Source organism: Bombus fervidus, chromosome 5 (genome assembly GCF_041682495.2).
Source record: "Bombus fervidus isolate BK054 chromosome 5, iyBomFerv1, whole genome shotgun sequence".
NCBI classification, from domain to species: domain Eukaryota; kingdom Metazoa; phylum Arthropoda; class Insecta; order Hymenoptera; family Apidae; genus Bombus; species Bombus fervidus.
In genome coordinates, this window is record NC_091521.1 from 15,687,318 (window position 1) to 15,704,901 (window position 17,584).

Sequence of the window (17,584 nt, forward strand, 5' to 3'; positions counted from 1 at the left end):
GAACATTTTCGCCTTTGTCATATTTTTCAAAATTGTTGAAGTGATCGCCACTTCTAAGAAAACTCTACATCTGGTCTTCGGTTTTCTCAAGCGCTGAGGCCATCGATAGCGCATAGACAAAAGAATGCGTCGATGACAGACCATAAGCGGTACATGTGCGACATTGGCTTCGGGGTTCTTTTAATCTCAGGGTAACATTGCTAGTGTCACGTAAAATAATAAAAAAAAAAAAGGAAGGAAAAATCAAAGACGTAAAATAAAAGATAAAAAACGAAAATAAAGAAATACAAAGACAGAATTTATTTCTTCACACTTGGTTTACACTTGACTTCCGAACTCTAGGAGCGACTTTTAAGACTGAAGCTCTTACAATTCCACCTTTAAAAACTGATTTGTTTCTTTCTTTGTCATCCCTCGATATCCTCACTATCCACGCGTTTGTTAGCCGTTCTCGAATATTCGGCGAAAGGACCGTTGGGATATTGAGGGTTCATTGAGCACTTCGCCTCGCCGACATACACTGTCGCCGAGTGCGGCCGCATCTTTATTTCTATCATCAGCCCATCGGTTCCGAAGCGCGGCCTGGTCTCTGATGTAGATCGAGGTGTAGTTGATGTTACACTAGCGTGCGGATCTGAACCAGCTTACATTGTATTCCACACTTTGTACTTTAATATTCACAATATATATATATATACTTACAATACCTTACAATTTACCTACGCGTTTCTTTGATTCCACATACATCAAATAACCTTAACAAAAATAATTATCATCTTTCTATTACACTCGATCAAAACTAAATATAATATAATTAAATGTTTGTGTCACTGTTACTGCATTCCTTTCAAAGGATAATCGCACATTTCGCAGAATATTGGATAGCAAAGAAAAAAAAAAAAAAAAAAAAAAGAATGCTATGAAAATCGCGTTAAAATAAAATTATCTTCCAACCGTGTGAATAATTTGACTTTTTGAGAGAATTTTTAAATTATCGATGCAAATGTAATTTAAAGGATTCGCGTACGCAACTCTCGTCGCTAGAACCGCGTACGAAAGAGCGACATCGGGGAAGGGTAGATTGGAGAGGAACAATCGCGTATCAAAGTTCAAAAAGACGAAGCCGAGATCACGATTAAACGAGCGTAGTTCACGTAGGCGGTTGAAATTCGAAAGTACGGATATATCCCGAGGCATCCGTGACCCCGTTGTGTCCTACTCTTACAAATCAAAGGTTAAGCAACGCGTGTAGGAACAGAACTAGGCAATTTTTCTTCTTTCTGGTTAGCTCACGTGTCTGATAATCCTCTGGTATCCTACTCGAAACAGAATTTTTCTTCGTTGACACTTTGACTGCCACGTTGGTCATATATGACCGGTCACGGTTTCTCCTGTGACGTCACGGTGGTCATTGGTGACCGGAGCGCTTGAACTGTTTACAGTTATAAAAATTGAATGAAAATTGACAGTCAGGACATTTTGAATATAACCGATAAGTAGAAGATACTTTGAAATAAAATGTGCCCCATTGAACGATTAAACATTTTTATTAGAACATCGATAAAAAAAAAAAAGAGAACAAATCCTGCATCTAACGGTGCACTGTGTTTGCATCCATATCTTTCAGGGGTAATCTACGAATATTATTATAAACACACCTTAAAAAATAATCGTAAATGCTGCTTTATAATCATATAATTGAAGTTAGAAGTGTGAACATACCTTAGTATTATATATAGAATGAGCAAATACCGTTTACCAATATCTTCTACACGTTTCAACGATATATTCTGCACGTTTTGCTTACGACGAAATAACGAATGCAAATGGTTTGTTGAAATAAACGAAGCCTTGTTATAATATGTCGCTATCAAATGTTACCAAGACGCCACGGTGGTCACCCGTGACCACCAATGAGATAAACGTACCATTGGGGAAGAATGTTGTCTTACATCGTCAATTTATTATTATTTTGCCATTATATGCTTCGAATAATAAAAGTACTGCCGTGGCGTCCTCAGCGAAACATGTGATGCGAATGGTGTGGCGGTCAAAGTGTTAACACGTTCGTCGTCCAGCGTTATTCGGCTAAGTTTCCTGCGGGGCCCAAATCCGACCGCCGGTACGCGGAACGTAAATGGAGCGACAAGCAGGAATTCATCGTGTATCGCCTTCGATTCATTGTTTATCCCCTTCGATTCGTTGTTTATCGCCTTCGATTCATTATAAAGAAAAGATTATTTATTTCTGAAATGGAGAAAGCGATAAGCCATCCAGCTAGAGTATTCCGAGGGATCTCATGGCAGATACCTCAGATCTTTCGTTTAGTCGAGAAGCATACTTGTGAGACGTACATCAGTGATCTTTTCCTCCTCAAAATGTTCGGCAAACAGCGTGAAAATATATTTGAAAGTGAGGAAAGTAGCGATAACGGAGTCTAACTATTTTTCGAAGTGCCCAAAATCACCCCAAATGTGTTTGGAATGTTTTAACGAATATCATACGATATAGGATAATGTAATATATTATCCAGAATATAAATTAATAAAAAGTATGGTATAATGTGTTTTTAATATTTTTATGTTGTATATCCTATATATAATATCGTATATTTAATTAATTAACTCGAAGAAGAAGAGCGTCACCATCATTTGGTGACGGGGTTCCCACGGAAGTATACCCGTCGCATAGATATATATGGAACGTGTTAAGACGTTCTCTCATTTGGCTGAAACTCCGTTCCGCACTCAGCAACGAAATGTCACCGTGAAAGAACAACGCCCGTATCCACTTACCGTGGTTTTCCTTGAGTTTTTGCACGGCTACCCGCGCGAATACGTCGTAAGGTCGTATTATATTAGTCGCCGTGCACTTGCTGGGATCGAAGGACCTTTGAAGGACGTGGATCAAGAGCACGAACCCTGCGGATGGAATCGAAGCTTGGTAATCGTACGAAAACACGGAACTGTGTTCGAACAACAATGTTTATGGATGTATCGTGTACGCGATATGCGGGAACTTGATAAATCTTCACAAAGGAAGCGACGAGGGAATAACGATTTCCGAGGATGATTGCGAAATTGGAATATCTTATGAAAAAATAGATGGAGATTAGAGACGCTCAACGAGTTGTAGGTGTGCCGTGGACGAATCGATAAAGTTAGAATCAATGTTAGAGAGGAGAAATGTTATAGGAAGAAAGGTTCGACTCTAGAACGAAGAAACGATGATATTCGAGGATCATATTTTCACGTGATTCTCGAAGTATCCACACTTTAGACAGAAATGTTCGACTATCTGATTATTTCGACAAGTACATTCTAAGTTTTAGATGATAACAACTTTCTTTTTCTTACGATAAATTTTTACGATAACGATTACCATGAAAATTACGAAATGCAGCTAAGCTACTCTTAACGAGAATATTACAAAAAGTACATCTAAACTCTTCGTCTATTCTGCATTCTTTTAATCCATTTAAAAATAATCCCTAGAAAATTCGAATAAATCCAATTATTCCACCATCACGCAGCTACGTATCGATAGTCCTCAACTACATACTTGGAGCGTGCAACTCGTTTCGTGCGACATTCTGTGCACAGCTTAGCGTAATTATCTTCTCTGCTTTTCATCGCTACTCGTATGCGAGTACGATTCTCCTTACAAAGAGCCAGAGGAATCTGAATTTCTAAAGAGACTCCGCGTTTTCTACTTGGCGTTATAGATACGTACAGCGCATTGAGCACGTGTGTACTATTTCCAGAGTACGATTCACGCAATCTCCGCCGAGATAACAATCGCGAAGCAATCTTATTTGCACGGGTTTGTCTCTTACGTATTTCGTGTGTAATCTTGGTCAAATTCACTTACAGTCGCTGGAAATCGATCAAAGTATCTGGATATTTTACGAACGGTACGTATATCGTACTGTAATTAAAACACCTTTGAAATTAGCGGAGGCGAACGAAAGTGCAACTTTTCGATGCCACGAACGCGTGACTAATTCTAGATGTGTACGGAATAATATACCGTAGAAGTTATTCCTGGAACGGCAAATAAAGATTCAGCAGCAGCGTAACCGTGCATATTCTTCAATGAGAAACGGTGAACCTATTAATTGCGGATAAACGCTTGCAGATATTGCTGATAAGGATAAAGATAAGCGGAATCGTGTAAAAGACGAATTGCTATCGTTTAACATATATTAAGAATGAAACGGTGGAACGATATACGCGAGGTTTATGTGCAGTGGTTCACGTAGGTTTTCCAATGCTTCTAGTAATTTTTTATGTACATTTTATATATTGTTATTGTTATTACGTATATGTTGAACATTTTGAAACAGCACTCTCTTGCGAGTAAAGTTTTCGGTAGTAAAAGTTATGTTCAAAAAAAGAAAGGAGACGTAAATGTCTATTTTACGCGTACACAGAAATCATCCTCTTTATTTTTCAATTTTTATTAACGAAAAAAATCAAATAACACGCACATCGATTGTTTCTACGAAACAGTGAACTACTGGAATCATACGTTTACTGCAAGATTCGTATCTATGTGACTCCTTTTCGAACAACGATACTTATCGTTAGGAAAGAAAGTAATTTATTCGCAAAAGTTAATTATAAAAATTTAAAATTCAACGAGACTGCACGGTAATTGGATGTTCGACGTTCGCCGATTCTGATCGAAATGGTAAAGCACGCGTTTGAGACGCGAGTCCTTTTACAGAGCAACGTCAATCCGAGAATGAATAAAACATAATTGCGCGCATGATTTCATCCTGTCGATCGAGCAAACAAACTTTTATAGCGTATCGTTGATTGAAATTACATAACCGAGGCTTTGAAGCGCTGCAAGCGAAGCGCGATGATAAGAATTCCATCGACTGTTCGCGCAATTTTCCTCAAATTCTTTCAGTTTGCCGAGGCGTTCTTTATTCCGCCTCTTGGTCGACGGATATAGCCGTTGGAATTGAAATTGCGCGCTTAAAACTACAGAAATACGTACATACTGTCTTATCTGTTAGTTTTATTTTAAGGCTGACGACGATACGTCGCGAGATAATTTTTTGAAAAAATACTACTAGATTGTTATAATTTCCTGCAGCGATTCTATGCAGTCGCAAGAAGAGTAGAGAAACGAGGTATTTTTGTTCTCGACAAGCAGCGCAATGTTTATCAGATACGCTATGCCACGTTATTAGACCGAAAAGTTATTTTTGGTCGTTACATCATATAAAATAAGACTTTTTATACTACCTGTATAACTGGTCAACAGTTTGTAGACTCTTAAATAGGAAATATAACACGAAGAAACGTGTGATCAATCGTCTTTTCACTACGTGTACGATTGTTCGTATAAAATTGTAAGAAAAATGCAAGGCTGACTGACGTATCATTATCACGAAAACTCGAGCAACTAGGCATTTATCAGATACGTCGCGTTATTAGACTGAAAAATTATATTGGATCGTTACATCAGAGACTTTGTACGATGATTACAGAGAACGGGTTTATCGCGATCAAATAGAAGAAAAGCAATGTACGATCGTATATTGTCAAGTGCACGTACCGCTTATTTCCAGACGTGTACCGTGAACAACTCGTTGCTTTACGTCCTGAGATCGTGTGGGAGTCGCTCGACGTGCGATTACATCACGCGAATGATGTCACACGTGCGAAATATGCACCAATGGCGTACGAACCCGGCCACAGACGAATGAATAAACCGCTCGTCCCGTTCTTCGTATCCGCGAATTCGTTCCTTCCTGATACCGTAATCCGCAATTGAAACAAATTGTCGTTGGCTAGGTTGTTGATAGCAATTCATCGTTACGTCGACCAAATATGCTAATTACGTATGTACGTATATATGCAGAGTTATTCTAGGTGGAAGTTCTCGGATGATCTTTTGTGTAGAAAAGTGGAAAAAATATTGGACAAGTTTCCTATCAAGTATTTTTTCTGATCGATTCTAACGAATTGAATTTAGCTCGTTTAATAATCAGTCGTGATGACCAAACATCATTAATGTTGTCACCAGTACAACCATTGATGCACGATGTACGATTTATAGATGTACGTGCATGTACAGTGGCTGTAAAAAGTATTTGAACGTTAAAGTATTGAATTAAGTATTAAATTTAGCACGTTTAATAACATCATGATGACCAAACATCATTAATGTTGCAACCAGTACAGCCATTGATACACGATGTACAATTTATAGATGTACGTGCATGTACAGTGACTACAATAAGTATTTAAACGTTAAAGTATTGAATTAAGTATTAAATTTAGCACGTTTAATAACATCATGATGACCAAACATCATTAATGTTGCAACCAGTACAGCCATTGATACACGATGTACAATTTATAGATGTACGTGCATGTACAGTGACTACAATAAGTATTTGAACGTTAAAGTATTGAATGAAGTATTGAAGTATTGAATTTGGCATGTTTAATAATATCGTGATGACTAAACATCATTAATATTGTCACCAGTACAACCAAACGTCATTGATACACTATGTATTATTTATAGATGTACGTGCATGTACAGTGGCTGCAAAAAGTATTTGAACGTTAAAGTATTGAATTAAGTATTAAATTTAGCACGTTTAATAACATCGTGATGACCAAACATCATTAATGTTGCAACCAGTACAGCCATTGATACACGATGTACAATTTATAGATGTACGTGCATGTACAGTGACTATAATAAGTATTTGAACGTTAAAGTATTGAATGAAGTATTGAAGTATTAAATTTAGCACGTTTAATAACATCGTGATGACCAAACATTATTAATGTTGCAACCAGTACAGCCATTGATACACGATGTACAATTTATAGATGTACGTGCATGTACAGTGGTTGCGAAAAGTTATTTTCAAATGAAACGTCCTGTTATAAGGTTTTATATATTTTTTTCTTTTCATAGCATCAAATCTTTATAATTGTGTGAAATTTTAATATACTTGGACCTATGTAATCAATTAGTACGTGTATGATATAATAAATACAATATTGTAGAGTTCTCGTAATTACTTTTTATTTAATAGTGGCTAATAATAAAACATTTAATTACCACGTTTGTTTGATTTCATCGATTTCTAAAATTAAGAACAAAATGCAAGAAAATTTTGTTCGAATATGAAAATTCTTTACGTATAAAGATCGTAACGTGATGTTATTCTGTTCCAGGAGCACCCTTTCGAAGGGTAAGGAAGAAGTGAGTTGTTGGTCCGATTGACAAAATGACGACCGACATCTCGGTGGTGCGCGGGGGTTGGGACCCCACGCTACAACAAGAGATTGTCGATGAGTACGAATACGACGGAGGAAACTCGAGTTCGAGACTTTTTGAACGTTCACGCATCAAAGCTTTAGCTGGTACGTCCTCTTTTCCTTACTTGTTATCTTTATATTCGTTAACAAAAACGAAATGTTTCTGTTTGATAAATGGTTTCCAATTTTTGTACTATGGAGTATTGTCATTCATGAATTTTTAGAAAACGTGAATGTGATCGAAAAGTACGGTTGGTGCATAGCAGCTTTATTTCGTAAATTCGTGTATGTATACGTAACTTGTAAGATGCAATTTGTAAATGGCCATAAGGGGCATACTTTGTATACGAATAAATTTTATTAGATCGTTGATGGTTTACACGATGATGTATCGTTAATTATTTGAGAAATTAAAACGTCAGAGCTAGCTTTGCCACATCCTTTGATATAGATACCGGGTTGATAAGTACACTTTAAAGTGTGTGGCTATCGTAGAAAATGTTTAGTAGTAGCCTTCCGGTGAATCTAAAATCATTGAGTGAGCACTTGAGGGTATTATAAGAATGTATAGAAAAATAAATATCGCAACAGATATCGTGAGATAGATAGCCTGAATTTATTTGAAAATGAACTACGACACAGTTGTAGACGATCTGAGAGGTAGAAATAGAAAAGTGATTTTAAAACATTGCAATTTAATAAAGTTCCTATACTTACGTCCTTTTTTTAATCGATTCTGTAGTTAAAATTTTGTTATAATATTTACTCAATTTTCTATTTTCGTGTTTCTTTAACCAGGTGAACGTGAATTGGTACAAAAGAAGACTTTCCAAAAATGGGTCAATTCCCATCTGGTTCGGTGTTCATGCCGAATTGGCGATCTATACGTCGATCTTCGAGACGGCAAAATGCTCATCAAGCTTCTCGAGATTCTCTCCGGAGAACGTTTACCACGACCTACGAAAGGAAAAATGCGAATCCATTGTCTAGAAAACGTCGATAAAGCGTTGCAATTCCTTCGGGAGCAACGAGTGCATCTAGAAAATATGGGATCTCACGACATAGTCGATGGAAATCCTCGTTTGAGTCTTGGTCTCATCTGGACCATTATCCTGCGATTCCAAATTCAAGACATTACCATCGAAGAAACGGACAATCAAGAAACGAAATCAGCGAAAGACGCTCTACTTCTTTGGTGTCAAATGAAAACTGCTGGATATCACAATGTAAATGTACGAAATTTCACTACATCCTGGCGCGATGGTTTGGCTTTCAACGCCATCATCCATAAACACCGTCCGGATTTGATCCAGTTCGACAAACTTTCCAAATCAAATGCTATTTACAATTTAAACAACGCGTTCAATGTAGCCGAAGACAAGCTTGGTCTGACGAAACTTTTAGATGCTGAAGACATATTCGTCGATCATCCTGACGAAAAATCAATCATCACTTATGTAGTCACGTATTATCATTACTTTTCAAAGATGAAACAGGAGACCGTGCAAGGTAAAAGAATAGGCAAAGTGGTTGGTATTGCCATGGAGAATGACCGTATGATACACGAGTACGAAAGTTTAACCAGTGACCTATTGAGATGGATAGAAGGCACCATAGAGGCTTTGGGTGATCGTCGGTTTGCTAACTCTTTAGTAGGAGTGCAATCTCAGCTCTCCCAATTCTCTAATTATCGTACTGTAGAGAAACCTCCGAAGTTTGTCGAGAAAGGCAATTTGGAGGTGTTGCTGTTCACTTTACAGTCGAAGATGCGAGCCAATAATCAAAAACCATATACGCCTAAAGAGGGTAAGATGATCTCGGACATTAACAAGGCGTGGGAGAGGCTAGAAAAGGCGGAACACGAACGTGAATTGGCTCTGCGTGAAGAATTGATTCGTCAGGAGAAATTGGAACAACTAGCAGCGAGATTCAACCGAAAGGCTAGCATGAGAGAGACCTGGTTGTCTGAGAATCAACGTTTGGTTTCTCAGGATAATTTCGGTTTCGATTTAGCTGCTGTGGAAGCTGCAGCCAAGAAGCACGAGGCCATTGAGACAGATATCTTTGCGTATGAAGAACGAGTTCAAGCTGTTATGGCTGTTTCACAGGAATTAGAAGCTGAGAATTATCACGATATCGAACGTATTAATGCTCGGAAAGACAATGTTCTTAGATTGTGGAATTATCTGCTCGAATTGCTTCGTGCTAGAAGAATGAGATTAGAGTTGTCTTTGCAGCTTCAACAGAACTTCCAAGAGATGCTGTACATTCTAGACAGTATGGAAGAAATAAAAATGCGTCTGTTGACCGACGATTATGGAAAGCACTTGATGGGCGTCGAGGATCTTTTGCAGAAACATTCTCTGGTAGAAGCTGATATCAACGTGTTGGGCGAAAGAGTGAAAGCTGTCGTTCAACAGAGCCAGAGATTCTTAGAACACGGAGAAGGTTATCGACCATGTGATCCAACCATCATTGTTGAACGCGTACAACAGCTTGAAGACGCGTACGCTGAATTGGTACGCCTGGCAGTCGAACGCAGAGCCAGATTGGAAGAGTCTCGTAAATTGTGGCAGTTCTATTGGGATATGGCCGACGAGGAGAATTGGATAAAGGAGAAGGAACAGATCGTATCGACTGGAGACATTGGTCACGATTTGACGACTATAAATCTGCTGTTGTCCAAACACAAAGCTCTGGAGAATGAAATCCAATCTCATGAACCGCAATTGATGTCTGTGGCTGCTGTTGGAGATGAACTGGTTCGTCAGAAACACTTTGGTTCTGATAGGATTCAGGAGAGGCTTCAAGAAATTCTGGGAATGTGGAATCATCTCCTGGATTTGGCCGCCTTCAGAAGGAAGCGCTTGGAGGAGGCTGTAGACTATCATCAACTGTTTGCAGATGCCGATGACATTGATATTTGGATGCTGGATACACTACGACTCGTCTCATCAGAAGACGTTGGCAGAGACGAAGCCAATGTCCAATCGTTGTTGAAGAAACACAAAGATGTGACGGATGAACTCAAGAACTACGCCACAACTATCGATCAGCTTCGTCAGCAGGCATCGTCTCTTGGTGAACAGGATGCTAAGTCACCGGAAGTGCTGGAAAGACTGGACTCCATAGACTCCAGATACAAGGAACTTATGGAACTCGCTAAGCTTCGCAAACAGAGATTGTTGGATGCATTATCATTGTACAAGTTGTTCAGCGAGTCAGACGGAGTGGAGCAATGGATCGGTGAGAAGAATAGGATGTTGGAGACTATGGTACCAGCCAAGGATATCGAAGACGTTGAGATTATGAAGCACAGATACAATGGTTTCGAAAAAGAAATGTATGCCAACGCTTCGCGAGTTGCTGTGGTCAATCAACTCGCAAGACAATTACTGCACGTTGAACATCCTAATTCTGAGCAGATCGTTGCACGTCAGAACGAATTGAACCAGAAATGGGCTGAGCTCCGCGAGAAAGCAGAGAACAAACGCGACGAATTGAACTCTGCTCATGGCGTACAGACCTTCCACATTGAATGCCGCGAGACAGTATCTTGGATCGAGGATAAGAAACGTATCCTCCAACAAACAGACAGTTTAGAGATGGATCTGACTGGAGTCATGACTTTGCAACGTCGACTAAGTGGAATGGAGCGCGACTTGGCAGCCATCCAGGCTAAATTGGACGCTTTGGAAATGGAGGCTCAGAATATCCAACAACAGAATCTGGAAGATCCTGAGGTGATTAAGGGAAGGATTGATCAGATACGCACTATTTGGGAGCAGTTGACACAGATGTTGAAGGAACGTGATGCAAAATTGGAAGAAGCAGGTGATCTTCACAGATTCCTCAGAGATTTGGATCACTTCCAGGCTTGGTTACGTAGGACACAAACTGATGTGGCCAGCGAAGATACTCCAACTACCTTGGCTGATGCTGAGAAACTCTTGACACAACACCAGAATATTAAGGAAGAGATTGATAATTATACCGATGACTACCAGAAGATGATGGAGTACGGCGAAAGATTGACCAGTGAAGCTGGTGATGGTGATACACAGTACATGTTCCTTAGGGAGAGATTAAACGCTCTGAAGATGGGCTGGGAGGATTTACGCCAGATGTGGGTCAACAGAAAGATCTTACTGTCCAATTCTCTTAATCTGCAAATCTTCGATCGCGACGCACGCCAGGCAGAAGTGCTTTTGTCCCAGCAAGAGCACATTCTCGCTAAGGATGAAACGCCGGCGAACTTCGAACAAGCGGAGCACATGATCAAGCGTCACGAGGCGTTCATGACGACGATGGACGCGAACGACGAGAAAATCAACTCCGTGGTGCAGTTCGCTGGACGACTTGTCGACGAGGGCCACTTCGCGGCGGACAAAGTCAAGAAGAAGGCAGAGAGCATTAACGAGCGTCGTCGGATAAACCGAGAGAAGGCGAATCAGTATATGGAGAAGCTCAAGGATCAGTTACAGTTGCAGATGTTCTTACAGGATTGCGAAGAATTGGGAGAATGGGTTCAGGAGAAGCACATCACCGCTCAAGATGAAACTTATAGAAGTGCCAAGACGGTGCATAGCAAGTGGACTAGGCACCAGGCGTTTGAGGCTGAAATCGCGAGTAATAAGGATCGTCTGCAGCAATTACAACAGGCTGCTGAAGAATTGATTCAACAGAAGCCTGATCTAGCTGAGATCATCAAGCCTAAAGTGGCAGAATTGGCTGATCAGTTCGAGGAACTTGAGACCACTACTCATGACAAAGGTGAACGCCTGTTTGACGCTAATCGTGAAGTTCTTATTCACCAGACTTGCGACGATATTGATTCTTGGATGAATGAACTGGAGAAACAGATTGAAAGCACAGATACTGGTTCTGATCTGGCATCGGTGAATATCTTGATGCAGAAGCAACAAATGATCGAAACGCAGATGGCTGTGAAAGCAAGACAGGTTACCGAGTTAGACAAACAGGCTGAACACTTGCAACGTACGGTGCCGGACGACAAGATGGAGGAGATTAAGTGCAAGAAGGAGAAGGTGGCTCAAAGATTCGCCCAACTGAAAGCACCATTGATCGATCGTCAACGTCAGTTAGAGAAGAAGAAGGAAGCTTTCCAATTCAGGCGCGACGTGGAAGACGAGAAGCTCTGGATCGCCGAGAAGATGCCTCAGGCTACCAGTACGGAGTATGGAAATTCACTGTTCAACGTGCACATGCTTAAGAAGAAGAACCAGTCTCTGCGTACTGAGATAGAGAACCATGAACCTAGAATCAATCTGGTCTGCAACAACGGACAGAAACTTATAGATGAGGGGCACGAAGATAGTCCTGAGTTCCAGAAATTGATACCCGAGTTAACCGAGAAATGGAAGGAGCTGAAGCATGCTGTAGACGACAGGAACAAGCATCTGTTGCAAAACGAAAAAGCACAGCAATACTTCTTTGACGCGACAGAAGCGGAATCCTGGATGAGCGAACAAGAATTGTATATGATGGTAGAAGACCGTGGCAAGGACGAAATTTCAGCCCAGAACCTGATGAAGAAACACGAGTCTTTGGAACATGCCATGGAAGATTATGCAGAGACCATCCGCCAGCTTGGAGAAACCGCCAGGCAGCTCATTAACGATCAACATCCTCTTGTTGACCAGATTGCTGTGAAACAATCACAAGTAGACAAACTGTACGCTGGTTTGAAAGATCTTGCTGGTGAACGTCGAGCTAAATTAGACGACGCCCTTCAATTGTTCATGCTGAGCAGAGAAGTGGACGATCTTGAACAGTGGATCGCAGAAAGAGAATTGGTAGCTGGAAGCCACGAATTGGGTCAGGATTACGATCATGTGACGCTCCTTTGGGAGAGATTCAAAGAGTTTGCTCGAGATACCGAGGCGATAGGCTCGGAAAGAGTGGCGGCAGTGAATGGAATTGCGGATTCTCTAATGGCAAGTGGTCACTCCGATGCTGCTACTATTGCAGAATGGGAGGATGGTTTGAACGAACTCTGGCAAGATTTGCTAGAATTAATCGAGACTCGTACGCAAATGCTGGAAGCTAGTAAAGAACTGCACAAGTTCTTCCACGATTGCAAAGACGTGCTTGGTAGAATCTTGGAGAAACAGAACGCTATGTCTGACGAACTAGGTCGCGATGCTGGCTCAGTCTCAGCTCTGCAGAGGAAGCACGCCAACTTCATGCAGGATTTATCCACGTTGCAGAGCCAGGTGTCGCAGATCCAAGAGGAATCTGCTACGTTACAGGCTAGTTATTGTGGAGACAAGGCTAGAGAGATCACTAATCGTGAAGGAGAGGTAGTTGCTGCTTGGAACAATCTTCAATCGCTTTGCGATGGTAGAAGAACAAAACTGGAGGATACCGGTGATCTGTTCCGATTCTTCAACATGGTTAGGACTCTGATGATTTGGATGGATGATGTAGTTCGTCAGATGAACACTTCGGAGAAACCTCGCGACGTTGCTGGAGTGGAGTTACTAATGAACAATCATCAAAGTTTAAAAGCCGAAATAGATGCTAGGGAGGACAACCTGATGGCGTGTATCAATCTTGGGAAAGACTTGTTAGCCAGGAACCACTATGCTAGTAGCCAGATTAAGGAGAAATTGGCAGCTTTAACTGATCACAGAAACGCGTTGCTGCATAGATGGGAGGAACGTTGGGAGAATCTACAACTGAGTAAATATATAGATATTTTGATTGAACTATTATAATTTATTGTGGATTTTCATGCATTTATAGGAAATCTCAAAGTACAAAAGATCTTTAAAATATCTCAGAAAGAATATAGATTATAAGTAGGTGAAATACATTTTTTAATAGTGTTCATAAAAGTACGAATCTACATAAATATCCGCAGTCTATTTATCGTGTTAGAAATGATATGATCACCTTATTAATGATGTCTGCGTATTATTATAGTTTTGGAGGTCTATCAATTCGCAAGAGACGCAGCAGTTGCTGAAGCATGGTTAGTCGCCCAGGAACCATATCTTATGAGTCAAGAACTTGGCGTAAGTAATGTTAAACTAATTTCTAACATAATTCTTTAACGATATTAATAATATTTGATGAAAATTAACGATATAATAAATGTAATTGTTACAGCACACGATCGATGAAGTGGAGAATCTGATTAAGAAGCACGAAGCGTTTGAAAAATCGGCAGCTGCTCAGGAAGAAAGGTTTAGTGCCTTGCATCGACTCACTACGGTTAGTGTTTTTTCTATGAATCAGAAATATTGATCTGTACAATTTATTCAATGAAAATATTTGTACGCGCTACAGTTTGAGTTGAAAGAAATGAAGAGGAGAGAACAAGAACGGGAGGAAGAAGAAAGACGCAAGAAGGAGGAGGCCGCAGCAGCCGAGGCAGCTCGATTAGCTAAAGCAACACCAGTAACTAGTCCAGACGAACCACCGAGCGAAAGGTATCATTAAATTTTAATAATTTTCATTATATGTTTTGCTGCGTATTTAGCTAGTAAAATGAAAAATATTTCCTTAAAATATAACCAGTAATAAAATTATATGTAGCACTGGATCTAAGATATAATAAAAGAATTATAATATAAAACGAATGAAATATTGTAATGGTAACTGGGAAATAATATTAAGGAATATAAGGTATAACAGAGTATAATAATTTTTGTATAACAGGGCCGAAGCAGAAGGTGTACCAACTGGAGAACGTCCCGCCGGAGAAGACGAATCACATGGTAAGATAATAACACATGTACTGCATAATATCTTTTTATCTAAAGACAGTTTGATAAGAGTGTCGTATACGTTGCATTGTAATGTTCACTTTTCAGTGCATTAGAGAATACGAATAGCAATAATCTATTCAAAAAACCGATTAAGATACCTAAGAAAGATAACATTTTCTTTAGATGCTTTAAAACGATATTATCAGTAAATATCTCAATCTAATGTCTTGCAAAAACAACGATAATGCGGGATTGATGATCGTTGAGCGCTCGATTTGACTATAAAGAATTAATAGAAACGTTTTTTTTTCTTTTCTTTTTTTTTATTATTGTACTAATACAATATGTATCGTCCGATTTTGCTTTCCACGTATTTTGTACACTTAACTCTCAGGCGACTGGTTTTACAAACTGGTTTGTTTGGTTAAGCATGAAATTGCTAACAGCACGTTTATTTTTGCCTTTTTCTCTTTCCAACCTATTATCGCCATTGTGACTCCGTTCCAAATGGAAATCCAATGAATCCCAATTATCGATTCTATCCTATAACGCACCTTAAAATGCGGCACGGAATGCACAAACCGCAGTGGCACATCGCAAGGCTTCTACACGTACACCACAACCTCAAGACAAGCCCAAGGAAGGTGAGTGTCCTGATGAAACAAATATCGTCATTTTTTCGCTAAAAATTTTATCTTTATTTCCAAGTGATTATTTCAAACAGATTTTTTTACCTTTTATGTGACTATATATATACATGTTTATCTATTATATGATCAACGCCATATAACGTATTGTTGTTTGTACCATTTTAATGACCATTTAATGCATTACACATCTGCTAATTTATTTATCGTATTTTCTATTTCATTTCTTTGCACAATTCATTTTTACATCGCTCGATTTCTTTCATTGTGGCTAACGAAAAGTGCAAAGAACTAAAAATCTTTTTCAGAATATAAGGAAATCATTGTATGTTATGATACAGTATATCTTTTACTAATTTTATTATCGTTTCTTAATGACAACACTCTATTAAATATCAGTGCCTTTTTTTTTTTTTTTTATAGAAGACGATCTAGTTTTTCGAGAATGTCGTGCAATTATATGTTGCTGATTGTTTGTTCAGCAATAGTAACTACGTATCTGTAGTTGGTCTATAAACGAGGCTCTGATATTTGATGATTGAATTGCACTTTATATATAGATCCCGCTATATCGATCCTTTAAGCTGGTGATGGAGCATAAAATCAAATCATCTGGCAGCGTTTTACAGCAGATTTTCTTTAGTTTCTTTCCATGGAAATATTTGCCCGAATTGTGCAATTATATTTTGTAAGAAATAATGTAAACCTTTTATTCTTTGCAGAAGCATAAAAATTAGCTTCTGAAACTTTAATTTGATTTTTACACAATTCAGGTCATTCTCATAAATTTCACATGTTCTGTCTTTCAGCATATTCGTAGGCAAATTACTACTGTTTCTCGCTATAATCGCAGCTACGAATCTTTACTTGCTTTTATTAACTATTTTTAGCAGGTGATGGAGTTATTCTACCTGAGACACACGAGTATTTTTAAAAAAATTATTAATAATATTTCAACTGACATCACGGATATTTTTCAATTAAAATTGAACTTTGCATGAATTATGTAGAAATATTCAATATTTATCGTTCGATTATATACATTCCTATCATACACGAGTTAATATAATAATTTTCCAAATAAAAGTGGTGGGTACAAATTACGTAAATTATATTCTTTCTCTCGATTAATAGTATACAACAAAATTTAATGTTTATTTGAAAGGTAAGCACACACAGTGACTTATATGAAAGTTAGTATTCAAATATAACTTGAACTTTGAAGTATGTTTGCATGTGTATCTAACATCTTTCCTATGCAATAGCAGATGCTTTTAGAGCAGCTTGTCTGTTTATTGTTGATCCATCGTAATCTAAAATCCTTATTTCATCTGTGTTTCATTCCACAGTGCTTAACAATCATTCATTATATCTCTCGGAGTGTTCTTTCTTTATTTTAACAAGTAATTTAAAAAATGCATCGTTTAGTCGGTCGTGTTAGATGTTTTGCTTTCATAGAGTGAAGCCTTCACTCTCAGTATAATATGATTCCAAAGTATAGCATGTTATAATTGGTGTGATGGTATATAGTGCATGCTCAGAAACCTGCACGTCTATCCATGCGAGGAGAAGCAACACCACCTGCCACCACCCCCTTGAAACCTTCGCAAGGTCTGTCTAGTCCAACGAGTAAGTCCATTTTAAGGATCAATGTCTTCTTTATTTGTCATTCACAAAAAACTTATAAAATACATCATACTAAAAATTATAATCGAAAGATCAATAGGTCGTCTAATAATACTGGCAGAATTCTTTTCCAAAATTTCATCGCATTGAAATAATTAATTCGAATATTAAAAAAAAGAAGTACAAAACACAGAGAATCTCTTATAGAAACGGAGAAATTTTTTGTCGTAAAAGGAGTTCTCCCTCTGAATAAGATTAAAATTGGAAAAGCTCTGCT

At 38.8% G+C, this 17,584-nt stretch overlaps 2 protein-coding genes across 9 annotated transcripts in view; one reads left to right on the forward strand and one right to left on the reverse strand.

The window, feature by feature from the left end:
- Wbp2 (WW domain binding protein 2) overlaps nt 1–17,584 on the reverse strand; it is a 133,451-nt gene that overhangs the window by 65,094 nt on the left and 50,773 nt on the right. The gene's annotated exons all lie outside the window — the stretch shown is intronic.
- Nucleotides 1–17,584, forward strand: part of Beta-spec (spectrin beta chain) — a 38,362-nt gene that overhangs the window by 13,515 nt on the left and 7,263 nt on the right. For 2 of the 8 annotated variants that reach the window (XM_072002984.1, XM_072002981.1), the window contains exons 2-9: nt 7,215–7,403; nt 8,097–14,003; nt 14,247–14,338; nt 14,433–14,537; nt 14,613–14,755; nt 14,985–15,043; nt 15,622–15,678; nt 17,212–17,310. In XM_072002984.1, coding sequence (XP_071859085.1) covers nt 7,268–7,403; nt 8,097–14,003; nt 14,247–14,338; nt 14,433–14,537; nt 14,613–14,755; nt 14,985–15,043; nt 15,622–15,678; nt 17,212–17,310 — 6,598 coding nt within the window. In that variant the 5' untranslated portion in view covers nt 7,215–7,267. The remainder of the gene's footprint in view (nt 1–7,214; nt 7,404–8,096; nt 14,004–14,246; nt 14,339–14,432; nt 14,538–14,612; nt 14,756–14,984; nt 15,044–15,621; nt 15,679–17,211; nt 17,311–17,584) is intronic. The other 6 variants (XM_072002986.1, XM_072002982.1, XM_072002983.1 and 3 more) reach the window with 3 other exon arrangements.